Genomic DNA, 14,500 nt, shown 5'->3' on the forward strand with positions numbered 1-14,500 from the left:
ACCACCTTCAAAAATAAGTTCCCTGTATGAAGGGATAAGACTGAGGAAGATAAGTTCACCAACACGGGAAAGAGAAGGGAACATGTATCTGCCAAACCTCCCTCAGGAGAACAGTGGATAGCCTTGGAAAAGAGGTGGATGGAAATCATGACCCCAAAAAAATAAATGATGATGAGAAAAATCCAGAGGGGTAGCACGGGATGGTGCAGCAAAAGCTGGAGATGGGAAAAGGATGATCAAGTCTCCTTCATCAGGACCAAATTCCCCTAGAAATGGGAGATTTGGCCTGAGTTCCAGAGACCTAGCAGACCACAAGATAGTTCACAACTTGTGATGTACCATGACCAAAACTTCCTCCACAAAATATGTAGACCACAAAGACACAGAAGTAGTAAGTGGTGGTGGATATTAGTGGCCAGGTCCACAACAGAAGGTACTGTAGTAAAATTATGTGGAAATGAGAAAAGAAATATATTCCACAAATACTAAGTAAACAACAAATAAATGAAAATAAACTAAGAGTTGTCAAAACACATTAGAATTAATCAAGAGTGCACATGATAATTGTAAGTATAGAGTAAAAATTGAACACAACTTCACACTAGAATGTCAAATCAAGAAGTGCTCTACAGTACAGAGGGAGTCAGCTGTGCTAGGAGTGTGTTTCACAATCCTATTGATGGAGGTTTGTCGCATGCTCATTTGCAGAGTTGACTCTCTTCATCACTACTAGCTGACCAGCACTTACAAGACAAAAGTGTGTAGCTATTGGCCAGAGTGGTGGCTTACATGATACTGACTGATACAACATGTGATAAAGTAGTTTTAGCTGAACCAGTATCAACTAAAAACTGTATCTTACATTGTGTAATTTTACAAGAACATACCAAGCCCACATAAAGCACTATCATTCTTGTGCCAACCAATACACCTGAAGAAATACACACAGACACACACTTGTTTTCTTCCAAATTAGTGACCAGCCTAATATGGGACTCACTACTTTAAATTAGTGAATGTTACAGAATCTGCAATCTGTCTTCTCTTGTGAGCCTGTTGTTAATTATTCAGCATACTCTCTAAATGTCTGGGTTCCTGTGCAGACATGTAGTACTTTATAGTTATGATGAAAGCATGTCCATCAAAGATGTTTCTAATTTTAGAAGGTCAGCTGTTATGATTAAACATGATATTTGCAGCTAGGAAAGGAGACTTCCTTAGCAACCAAGCTAACAAACAGAGCCTGATTTGATACTTAAAAGAAAGATTGAATGATAAAGGGAGACATGTTTTCTATGCTAGCACTAGAGTTTAGATCATCTAAACTCATTTGTACTTTCAAAATAAGGCAAAAGAATCATTCTCAAAAGGTGTGGTATATTCTGTGTCTCCAAGAGAAACTTGGAGAAGAACTTGCATATGTAATTTTGTGCATTCACAATGTTGATGGTTATGACACCACCTCCCATGTCTTTGGCATAAGAAAAAAGGATTTTTGTAAGTGATTCATGAAAATGAAGAATTTAAACAAGCAGTTGCTAAATCTTCTGCCAGGAATGCCAACAAGAAAGAAATAGTAGCATCTTGTGGGTTTCAACAATTGAAAAAATGGTTCAACTCTGGATAACTTTCAACATGAGATGTTTGTATTGAAAGTTGCAAAGGCAACAACTTTTATACAACCTGAAAACTTTCACTTACATCATGTGCTTCTTTCTAAATATCATTTTTATTGATGTACTTTCAATTCAATAAGTGGACCTTTAGGCAGGACAATTCTTATCTCTGTCACCACCAAGAGAATTGGACAGAGAAAGAAGGCAGACTACTACCTGTCATGATTGATTTGCCACCAGTCTATTCTTGTTGGAATCCAATGTAAATGCAAAGGACTGTGTGTGAACATGTGACATCCTTGCTTCAAACATGCCATGAAGTGTTCCTTGGCATGTGATAACTGCCAAGAATCAAGGCTCAATATTGAGGATCTGGACAAAGAATAAAACAAGAAAATGTCATTGTCAATAAGCTATGTGTTTCTGGTTTTTATCAGAAGTAACATTTATTTTTTTATTTTTTCACAAATGTTGAATGTTGAGTTTCTAACCTTTTCTTATGTTAGGTTGTTGTTGTCAGAAATACTGATGTTACATTGCAAGAACTTCAGACCATTGAACATATATCAAAAGCAAATTTTTACTTTTATTCTCAATAGTCAAGAAGGACACAATGCAAATATCCCAATCAACAATCAACCTACAGAAGTAACAACTCACACTTTCTCAACCAGATTTAGCATATTTGAAATTAGAACTTAGAAACATTTAAGAAGTTTTTAGTTAAGAAATGTACACTATAGGAGAATAAGCTATTTAGTATTTGCATGCTACAAGTAAAGTCTATAGTTTATTGGCTGAAAATCTTTGATATGGGCAAATTATAGGTGCTAAGTCTGTAACACTACTTGTTGGCATTAATTACCCTGCAAGCCATTGTTCCATGAGAATTATATATTGTTACAAACATAACAAAAGTCAAATAACTGGACAAATATATTGCATGTTCTTTGTTCATAGTTTTATATGATGTGCTAATCTTCTTCATTAAACCTTTTTATATTATAATTTTGATCTGATCTCACTATTTAAATATCAAAACTTTATGGTAAATTAATAAACATAAACTAAATAAGTATGTTCATCACTAAATCATATTAATATCAGACAAGTCAAAATTGCCATTAATATTTGATAAATAATTAAAATCATTTCATATTTACACAACTTTAAACATTTTATTGAAGCCATCAACAGCTTCCACTTTAAAAATACAACCTACAAGTACAATGTTTCGTCTTCCTCTACGTCGTTATCTGCAAGACATACTAATTTATACATTTATTTTCTATTTCTTGTCATGTGATATTACACTGCTTTTGTATTTACATAATTCCTTAGTTAACCTTTACATTACATCACAACAAATATCAATGCTTTGACTTGATGGGCCCTCATCTCTGTTTAATACTTCTTTTATATTTTATTATTTCTAGTGATTCTTTGACAATTAAAGCTGTAATATTATGAGGTTGAGCTAAAATTGTAGATTTTTTTCCCATAAAATTTCTATATTGTGTTGTTTTTACATGTTCTGTTATAGCTGAGTTTTCTATTTTTTCATATTTATGCTATTAATATGTTTGACTGACTGTTTTATTGTTCTCTGTTTCATTCCTAAGAAATAAATATATAAAGTTATATTTTACCTTAAATAAATGCTACTAAATTACTTAAAATACTGTTCTGAAGACTTTATTTAGAGTTTCGTATTACTTGAAATCAACTCAGGTCATCCCTCGGAATAAAAGAATAGTAACTAACACTACAATATAACTGAATGTCATTAATTTTGAATTATATTTCTATCTTTATGCAACATCTAAGAGAATTTTTAAGATTAAACTCTGAGAACCATTATGAGCACATACAGATTGAATATTGTTTCTGATCTTCCTCCCTTAGGTATGGCATAAACAATATTCAAACTTTGTGCATGCATAATACACAAATAATTATTTTTTTTCCCATCAAAAATAGACAAACTTTCTTTACCTAACAAAACTGTCATGATATATACATGTGTTCAAAACACATAAAAAAACTACCATAACACATTTACCTTCTTTTCTTGTTCTTTTTTCTTCAATAACACAAAAGAATGACAACCAGCCATACAGCCTTGAAGAAGGAACCTATTCATAAATTCAACAGTTTTAACAGAGCAAATAAACACTAACAATGGTATGAGCAGATTGTACTTAAATATTTGAAGTAAATTTGTATCAGAGATAACTTGTAAAAAAATGAATGTAGGAAATAATTTGTCACAAGCTTTGAAAAGTTTTATGTCGCTTGGGAAGGGAGTTCATCAAAAAAATACTGCTTAAATCTTCTTTAGTAAACACTGAAGAAAAGACAGAATTTAATAACCCAGCCATCTCATAATTATCAGATACAAGCATTCTTTTATGATCCCCCAAGGGTCCTACCTCAATTATAACATTTTGTTTACCCTTAATGTACTTAAACAAATCCTTACTGTTAATTTTTACATTTTCAGCCAACCTTTTTTTCATACACCTTTTTGATGTCCTAATTTACTGTTTGACCAACTTTCTTGATCTTCTAAGTCTCCTGTCATACTAGTCAGTTTAATTTTTTTAAATTTGTGATGCTTTTCTTTAATTTTATCTCTTAGACCCTTTGTGAGCCAACCTGGTTTTTTACCTGCAGCCACCCTTTTTAACCTTAAAAATTTTCCACATTTGATCAATGTCTCCAAATAACTAAACTGCTCATTTCACAACAGATGGTTCTTGTCACATCCTTCAAAATTAGCTTTTTTAAAATTTGTAACCAAAATATCATTATTTCTGATTGCCATATGCAGCAAAACATCAAACCTAATAGAGCAATGATCACTTGCACCTAGATATTCCCCAATTTCTATTGAAGTTAACAATAAATCTAAAATAGCATTGTTTCTAGTAGCTTCCTTGACCAATTGGTGAAGAAAACCATTTTGAACAGTTTCCAAAAACATTTCTCTCTCATGGCTTGACTGTAGCATTTCCCAATCTATATGCCTGAAATTAAAATCACTCACAATTATGACCTCTTTAACAGATGAAATCTTAAACTCACTCCTCCCCCTCTTTTTAGTACTCTATCCCTATTTAATTACCTATAACCCTGTATTTCAAAGACATTTCTGTCATCAAAATCATCTACATTTAACCATGATTCAGTTACTCCTATGATATCAAATCCTCTATTTCTACCAGTGCTCTAAAGTCATCAGTTTTATTTCTTACACTTCTAGTATTACAATAGTAACAATTAAGCCTATCTTTAGGACTACTTCTATACTTATTTCCTATGCTATACGTTTCTCTACATCTTATTTTTTTGCATTTAATATATCCTGTCCCTCACCACTGTCTAGTCCTAGTTTAAATCTTTCCTTACAGCCAGATCTTACCCAATTTAAGTGTAAACTATCCATTCCAAAAAGCTCCCTTCTCCCATTGAACTGATCCCACAAGTCCAACCTGCTTATCCTTACTTATTAACCTAAGCCTAGCTTTTAGCTCTAATGACCTACTCAAAATTTCCTCCCAACAATTAATTCTCAGCAGTATCTCTGACACAATTAAGTTATGGCCTTTTTCTTTAAATGCCTTTATCAACACCTTGTACTTATTAATTAGCTCCTCTGATCTTCCTTTCCCTACATCATTAGCCCCTATCTGCACAACAAAAACTGGATGAATGCTAACCCCCTTTATTATATCTCTTGCTCTGTCAATTATATCCTCCACCTGTGCACCTGGTTATGTGAGTTTCATAATATTACTTTGCATTCCTTAAACTTGTATCAAGCAGAAGCTACAGAGTCACAGCAGTTATGCTTCCATTTTCCTGTTGTAATGTAAATTTGCTAAACAAATTGGTTGTTACATGTTTTAATATGATTTTTACTGATTTTTTCTTTAACCAGCCTAACAAGTATTATTGAATCTGTTTATTAAGCTCTTTAGTTTGGACTAACCCAGTCTACATTACATCTTGATAAGATAATACATTATTTATACATTTAGTTTATATATCAATAATTTGTTTCTAAGTAAATTCATAAATCTATATCTCCATCAAATATTGTCAAAGCAGCATCAAGGTTTGAAAAGAAAACTAAATAACCACATAACTGTTGACCAATTTTAATGACCAACATACCAAAACTGAATGATTTTTTTCACTACTGAACCCATTTGCTGGTACAAAACCTTAAGATATTCCCTTTGTTTTCAATATTGATTCAATGGTATGCATGTAGTTAGAATTAGGTTTGCTGACAACAAAGAAAGGTTATTAATACATATATATATGTATGAGTATGACACTGACTTTTTTTTGCCTTTACTCCACATAAAGTGTGAAGCCAAAACTAAATATTATTGGATTTATTACTGGTGGTCTATACTGTGTACCATTGTTTGTAGGCGACATATTAACTACTCACTGTTCAAAGCTCCAGTTCCTATCCTTGTCTGCCCTAACAAGGAATAAATGGTAGTAGATCAAAAACTCATAGAATGAGGCTGCTATTTATCAGGTAAGTGCAAGCTGGCCAACAGAGTAAAAAATACTCTTCTACTGTTGAAAAGCCTCACTGGCACCAACCAACCCTGCTCGTAACTGTTAACTAAGCACTTCTGTGTTGTTTCCATCCTCTAGTAACAAAGTGTGGCAAAAAAATCCTCTTCATTTGATGATTGGTCAACATACATAGTCTGTGTGGCACTATCTAGTACAGCTTGTAGATCTAAGTTGTGATGGCTGTTGATCCAATATTCAGGGATTCATTGACCTTATGGCACACAACTACTAGGCTCCAGATTGTAGAACAGGTATACTTCCCAGATAAATAGATGAAAATCTAGTGAGTACAGAGTGGCATGTGCCATAGAGCAATGGATAAGGTAAAAAAGGAAAAAAAATAATAAACAAAAGAGTTGTGCAAGGGAATAACACTGCAGGAAATTGAGTCAAGAGATAGAATCCTTGAAAGCAATGAGGCAACCAGAGCATTTATGGAACAGTGAAGGACATCCAGATCTGACCAAGAATAAAGGTGGAAGATGGCAAGAAATTAAAATGATGAAAAGAATAGTCCACATGAGCCCCCAAAGTGTAGGTTAATATAATCAATCCAGAGAAAATAGAACATATCTAGCCAAAACAGCCAAGAAAACCAAATCTGTGCCAGCCAGGAAGTATCAATCAGAAAAACCTGAACCGAAGCAACATGGATGATCAAAAGCACCTTGGGAAGAAGACAGAGAGAATGAGAAAAACTAAAGTTGTAAATTTGATCTAATCCTGTTTGAATGTATCGACAGCAAGGGTGAGTGGACGATAAACCAAAAATAAAATAAAAGATTTAACTTGGAATTGAGAAAGGAGTGAAATACTTCCCAATGAGAAGTACCTCACAGGATGCAGAGCCACCAAAAATGTAAGGATCGAGATGCCATTCCTTGGGAGAAAGTGCGTCATGACTGGAAAGGTGATCTGAAATGAGGATGAAAGCACCTGGAACACAACATGCAAGGAGATGCATGTTAAATGTGTGGGTTCAAAAAGGGAAATCCACTGTCAACCCCCAAAGGGAACAAGATCGAGTGCCCCTTAGTGAGTGAAATAAGCCACCACCATCGAATAGTCAGAATGAAACATGAAATCTGAACAAGAGAAAAAAAGTGAACTGAACATATAGTCAAAGAGGCAACGAAGAAAGTTACGAGGCTAATCCAAAGGAATCCTACCATGGGTCGTGTAGCATCTCCCAAATAAATCGCAAATGTGCCAGACCCAAAGGATGAAGTGCACCCATAGAAGCCATATTCCCAATGCATTAAAACCTCGTTAGCAGTAAGACAGTTAACCATAATTGGTGTGGATAACAAATCTCCAATGCATGCAATCGAGGTGGAGAATGGACGATCCCAATGTAAATGGAAATGTAAAAAGACACTCCCCAAATAGATTAAATTGTTAAGTAGGTAACAGGAAGTACTTACCCAACTGGAAATCCAACCATTCAAGTAGCTTCTGCCTCTTACATAGTATGTGATGACCACCCCATTCATTAGGAGCTAACCGAAACCAGACATCCAACTAGCGGAAGTCAGATACATCGTAGACCCCCCCTGACAAAAGACATACGGAACCAAAACAAATCTGAAAGGCAAGGCATGAAACTGGTACCAAATTACGTGGTGAAAAAGGTAACATCCCGAGAAATGCTAAAATTGCCCACACAATTGTGATGAAAGACTATATACTAAAATGGGGAAGAACTAAGAAGTGATTGAGGCAGGACCGATCAATCCAGAACTCCAATCAGCATCGAGCATAAACAAAGAATGGAGAAACCCGTAAGTATGACAGGTAAAGGACGGGAAAGTGCTGGACATAGAATAAGAATAATTGTGGCAGTGTCACATAAAGAAACAAAAGGGTATCCAAAAATATAGAATACAGCATTGCAGAAACCCCACATGATACTAAATGCACAGGAGTAGCCAAAAAAAAAAGGACAGGTTGAGAAAAAGAGCTGACAGTAAGTCCCTATTAGAAGTGGATGGTAAACAAATGGTACAAGACAGTGTCCCATCCCAGAAGAACCCAAAAGCAAAAAAAAAGTCGTGTGGAGGGAAGAGAAAGAACTGAGGATGACAATGCCTCAACATGGAGGGAAGAAGGAGGAAGTATCCCACAAAAATCCCATAGATATAGGTGGAACACATAAAAGAGGAGGTGGAAGATAGACATTTCTTGTAGGAGAGTCAGTAAGGTAAGACAAAGCTGGAAAACTAGGTTGGGGATAAATGGATAGGATGAACAGATACTGCCTCCATACAGGTTTTAGATTCTAAGTATATACAATCTAGAAGAAAATCTGCCTGATGGTAAGCTAAGGCAAAATGAACCAAAACCAGTGTAGGGCAAGGCATGCAAGTACCCTCTCCCAAAAGAGAGACAAAAATGTTAATCATGAAACAATTTTTGGGGAAGGAGGGGAAAATTATACTGTGAAACGTTTCTATAAAAACTGACGTATGTATAGCAGATTCTGCAGTAGAGGCATGGAAAGAGAACCCATAATCAAGTGGAGGAAAACTGACAAAATCTAGCTTGTCCTAAATGTGTTTGGCAGTTGTAGGAGGAGGGTGGGCATACCCCTGACCCCAGGGGTCCACATAAACTAAAATAATTGTAAGAAGAATAAGTTATAAAGAATTAAGAATAGGAAATAATAAATATAATGTAAATTTAAGTAAATGTGTAGTGAAATAAACATATGAATTAAATCTCATCTGCTGAAGAAAATATATTTAACCTAATTATCAATTTACCCAGAAGATGAGCTACAAGTAAACAGACATTTGTTAATCCTACTCGAATTGTGCAGGACAAACTATATCACTAAGCTCTAAGTTAAAAAACCCTAACCTAACAATGAGTATGTAGAATATCAAGAGAAGAAGGTGGTGCAGACCATGGCTCCAGAATACACACACAAACAAAGTTAATATGAAGAAGTATAAAAGATATATAATAACGAAAATGAAATAGACATTATATTATGTGATGTATTGAAGAAACACAATATGGTTAACCTAGTTTACAATATACCAGTTAGATGAATTACGGATAATGCTAAAATAACAAAGACCCATGTTAAGCCTAATCTAACATTATTGGACAAAGGACACATGTGAATATGATAAATTGATAGATCGATCCAAGAACTCAATATCCAGTATCAAGAAAATGTCTTCATAATGTAAACTATCTCCATCAAAAGTGAAGTTGACCAGAACCACCTTAAGTGCATTAACTCTTTCAGCATGGGCTCGGTTCCTTGGAATGACCTCATAACCATTTTGTGCTTGTTATAGTTTTCATGCTATATAACTTTTAAATTAGTAAGTGAATGTTAACGAAATTTGGCAGATTATCAGTAAACATTACAATGTTTTCATATGCAATACATCTATTTTTTTTTATTAAGTCTTAAGGTTTGTATAGCAATGTTTTTCTCATGCCTTTTTTTTTCACATGTTGCCTATCTATCATACAAAGTAATATACATTTTAAGATTAAAAATACTTTTATACATAAGAAAACTTCTAATTTCACATGCAAAATCTTTACAATGTCCAGATAATTATCAAATGTTTCTTAAGAAAAACTTTATATTTTATCTGTTATCTTCAGTAATGAATCTCTGTACGGGTTCGGTAGATTTGAACGATCTCGCAACCACCATAAAAAATTAGGAAATAAATATAAATTATGCCTTTTTCATTCTAGAATGAATACTAATGATAACATGAAAACAAAAATGTTTAGATAAAATAGCTTTAATCTCATAACATTATGCATTTATATATATTTATTATTTTTATTATACTGACCTTTCACCCGTGACTAGCTAACAATACAGAAGTTACAACGACAAGTCTCACGTATTTTGTAAAATACAGTCACATTTCAATTATTATACATTATATATGTATATAGATTATTGCTATTTTGAAATAAGTTCTTAAACTTATTTTTCTTAAAACATAGAACAGTAAGTAAAGAAGTAAAGCAAACAATTAACTCTTCTAGTTACGACCTTTGTACTCGGTTGCTGCTTGATGTAGGTTGCTAAGGCTTAAAATTTTGCACGTGGAGGATATGAAACAAAATAATTGTTTTAGGTTTTATAAATACATTTGAATAACTAAAAAATCATAAATTACTACATCAATATCATAGAATTACACTATCATGCTTAGTAACTAAATAACTTAGTAACTAATTTTGAGCAGACTAAAGACACATCCTACCTCCTTGAAATATTGGTTCAAAAGAAAGAAATGGTGTCCAAGCCTGTTAAAATGGCTGAGAGAGCCACAAAAGGACATTCTGAGCTTCCATTTGGTTATTCATGTCATATATAGAAGTAAGTGTATATAAGGGAACATTTCCAAAAATGCAGAGAGGTGGGTAGGTTACCACTGTGTTTGATTTATTACATGAGCAATATCTTACCAAATAGAAAAAATAAGACATTATTATTTTATATTCTAGCATGTCAATATCAGTAATTTGAGTTTCTAATTCATACCAAATTATAGACTTAGTATTTCGACTTCACAAACATCTAATCTGAACCAGTGCTGCATTGAACATGCCACATGACACACACATGTTTATCTGTTTTTTTTTTAATATTTAGTTATAAATAAAGAAATTGAGTAATGTATGTACTATAATCTGAATTATAATCTACAGTTTGATACCAAACTTTCTGCCATAAATTCATGAAATAATAGTTCAACACAATTTTCAATGCGAGTCAACAAACAAGATGACATGGCCTTTCACCTGTGACCCTTCTCGAAAGGGTTAACATCCTCAGTATAAGAAACATTGAGGGATAGCAGAAGGGAAAGAACCGTCACAATCTGCAACTACCTCCACTGTGACCCACAACACTGATGCGGTACAAATGACAGAGGAATATAGACATCTGTAATACATGTGTGAAAACTTAAGTTGATTGGTTCTACTCTAAATTCAAAACCCAGCCACTGGGAACCAACATCCACATGGGGGTAAGATGAGGGATCCCAATCAAAGGAGTGAAATGTAATTTTGATGTCTCACTCCAACTTGTTTTATGTTTCATACTGGAGGATATCACATCATCTACACCAGCAAAACACCACCACCATACTCTCAACTAAATGGTTTTATAATCATTTATATATTTTGTTTATATTTCATTCACCTATTCAGGAGGATGCCTCCATGGTCCACCACCCCAGCAACTGAAAACTGGAAAGGATTCTCAAACTCCACTAGAGAAAAAAGGGGTAAAATACAGTGGAGAGTCTGGAGGATCAACAACACCCGAGACAGTCCTATGGGTGACCATGAAACCTTATTTTTTAAAAGCAAACCATACCTGTTCAGAATGACCTAACAGTAGCCAGTCATCCATATAATGATGAAAACACAAGCAGAGAGCATGTATGTGATGAGCAAATGCTCTGATCACCCGACAATAAACATACGGGGCAGAAGCAAACCTGATAGGCAGTGTGTGAAACTGATAAACCACCCCATGATCAACAAACCAGAAATATGGTCACGACTGATATGCAAGTAAGAATTCGCAACATCCATCTTGGTCATCCACAAACCTGGAGAAAATACTCCGGTTTTCTTGGGAACAACAAACAGCCTGGAATAAAAGTCTGGAGAAAGATGAAGAACAGGTTTAATGGTCTTGTACTACCTCTGACAGATGCTGGCAGGTGATAGGACCTCAAGGCATAGGAAAATGAAACAGATACCTGAGGAGGACAAGTCCCTCTGATCTGTGGTGAAAGATCACCAATGGAGAACAAATTCACACAATTGAGCTCCCACTGGGTAGTCACCAGTACTGTTGGTACCATGCTCATCTACATCAAATAAAACTATTAGATGAGGAACTCCTGGAGGGAGAAACAGGTAAGGGCTGAGAAGGACTAGAACAGGAAACTGAAATAGAGGCTCCTTGTGGTTCCAATTTTGACAAACAAGTTACCAAAGAGGAAAGGGTAGAGTGTTGAAAACATACCGCCAAAGAAAAGGGGCCACGTGTAAAATCCCTTTATAAGTGAGTGGCAAACAAACCTGGGACAAGGCCCCATCATGACCCAGAAGATCCCAATAACAGAGAAACCATGTGTGTGAAGTAAGAGCTAAAGACAACAAACGAGAAAATGTGGAGGTAATAAGGGAGAGGCTGTCCCCCAAAAAACCCTCGATGTAGCACCTCAGAAAGGAGATGGATGGATGGTAGATAAATACCGTAGAAGTTAAATAAAGGTAAGATGAAGGCATGAAAACTGGGCATTGGTTAAATGCACAAGAAATCAGGGGCCACCCCCACACAGGTAAAATAGACCCCAACTGCTGAGAGTCGATAAATGGACAGTCAGCTTGATGACAAACCATGCTGGCACCCTCAACCAAATGTGAAGCAAATTGCCCAGTATGAACCCTAATATCCGGGTAGTGGGTGGGATAAATACAGAAAGGAAGAACTATCATGGAACAAAGAAGGATCGATCAGAGGAAATCAGGGAAATGGATAAAACATCACATACCTGAGAAATCATGTTTAAAAATGCCATATGAGGCCTAGCTGATTCTGCAGGTTGGGCATGGAAAGACACGGCAAAATGGTGGTGGGAAAAGGTTATCAAAATCTTCATCAGCTCAAACAGGTTCAGCTTGTTCAGGGGGAAGTAAAGCAAGTTCAGGAGAAGGTGGTTGACCCATATAATGATCAAACAGCTTGTTTCTCACTATTCCATTCGTTCACTTTGAAAGTTATTTCAAACAGATCCTCATATGCCTCCTTTAGTACCTTTCCATCATAGTCCATTGATTTCTCAAATCAGTAATTTGTTGAATTTGTCAGCTAAATTCCAGAACTAGACTTAGTAGTGACATAACTGGATTAGTTTAAGAAGGTCCTGAAGTAAAAGATAGCACATAAATAGTGGTAATAGCTAAGACCAAATAGATTCTCCTATTCCATATTTTGTAGTAAATAGTATTTGACATTGGAATCCTTGGGTGGTTGCAAAAAAAGAGATGTGGCCAGCTTGATCTTTGCATTTATCAAATTCTTTTTCCAAATGTTTTATTCTGTCACTGGTTTCTTTTTTACTTCTTCAGTTTCATCATTACAGCCTTTCTGTACTTCTTCCATCTTGTTATTATAATCCCTCTGTACATCTCCAATAACTTCACCAATCTTGTTTTTAATCGGAATTAATTTTTGTTTTTAATTCTTTTTTAATATTACATCTTCTTTTTACTCCTGTCTTAAATTTCTATATGTTTCTTCTTGTTGCTCCTTTAATTTTCTGTTTCTTTCTTCTTTTCAATTTTTGTATCTTTCTTCTTAATCTTCTTTTAATTGTTTCATCACTTCTAGCACAGTTTGATTTTTTTAGCATGTTTTTGTCATCTTAAACAGTTGAGGTTCAAGTTTAATAAAAGTTTTATTTTCACCAAAATAGTCCTACTTCTGACAACACTTATATAATATATTCTATCCTTACACAGTTGCTTTTAGATTATTTGGTAAAAATAATGCCAAGTCCAGTCTCAATAATGATAGTGAATTAGTTTATTTCTTCCTTAATGTTTGCTACAAACTACTTACACCTGTAGGCCTAACTTCAAATACAAAACTTACATCAGATACTACTGTAGGTCTAATACTCTAATAACATTTGAAAGAAACTTCTTTGATTAATGGTAAGTATACCTAACTCACCAATATATTTACTTATAGAATTTCCTCACTAATTGTTTGAGTAATTGAATAGACAAGATAAATCTCACTTCTTACACTGACTTCATAAACCTCACTAAATAATCATTAACTTCACTAACTGCATACTCATTTGTAAATAATGTACTCCTGTCTACTGATAATAGATGAGGCTTGTCTACTATTACATAATCATCACAATTAACTGCTCCCTCTAGCAAACAACTAAACTATAACATTGAAAATACAGTTTATAACAGTACTTTTGTGTTATATATTTATACAAAAACAAGCATGTAACATCTGTATGAGAAATGAATGCTGGTAATATTTTACTTTACTAGTTCAATGTCAATGCCTTCAATGCTTACTTTAAGTAGACTTAAATACTGCTTTAATTCTATAATAAGGAATTTTTTCAGAGATTACAGAATATGTGTAAAACTACAATTTTATATCCAGTTCATGGTTCACCAACAGCTTGTTTAAGATGATGTCATATATATTGTTGCGTCAGCGAGTCACATGACTAGTGTGA

At 34.5% G+C, this 14,500-nt stretch overlaps 1 protein-coding gene across 5 annotated transcripts in view; it reads right to left on the reverse strand.

The window, feature by feature from the left end:
• Positions 1 to 14,500, reverse strand: part of LOC111086157 (uncharacterized protein C8orf76-like) — a 63,119-nt gene that overhangs the window by 25,586 nt on the left and 23,033 nt on the right. For all 5 annotated transcript variants that reach the window (XM_022387861.1, XM_022387864.1, XM_022387865.1 and 2 more), the window contains one exon: positions 3,679 to 3,751. In XM_022387861.1, the coding sequence (XP_022243569.1) occupies positions 3,679 to 3,751 (73 nt within the window). The remainder of the gene's footprint in view (positions 1 to 3,678; positions 3,752 to 14,500) is intronic.

This window comes from Limulus polyphemus, unplaced genomic scaffold, assembly GCF_000517525.1.
Source record: "Limulus polyphemus unplaced genomic scaffold, Limulus_polyphemus-2.1.2 Scaffold885, whole genome shotgun sequence".
NCBI lineage: Eukaryota > Metazoa > Arthropoda > Merostomata > Xiphosura > Limulidae > Limulus > Limulus polyphemus.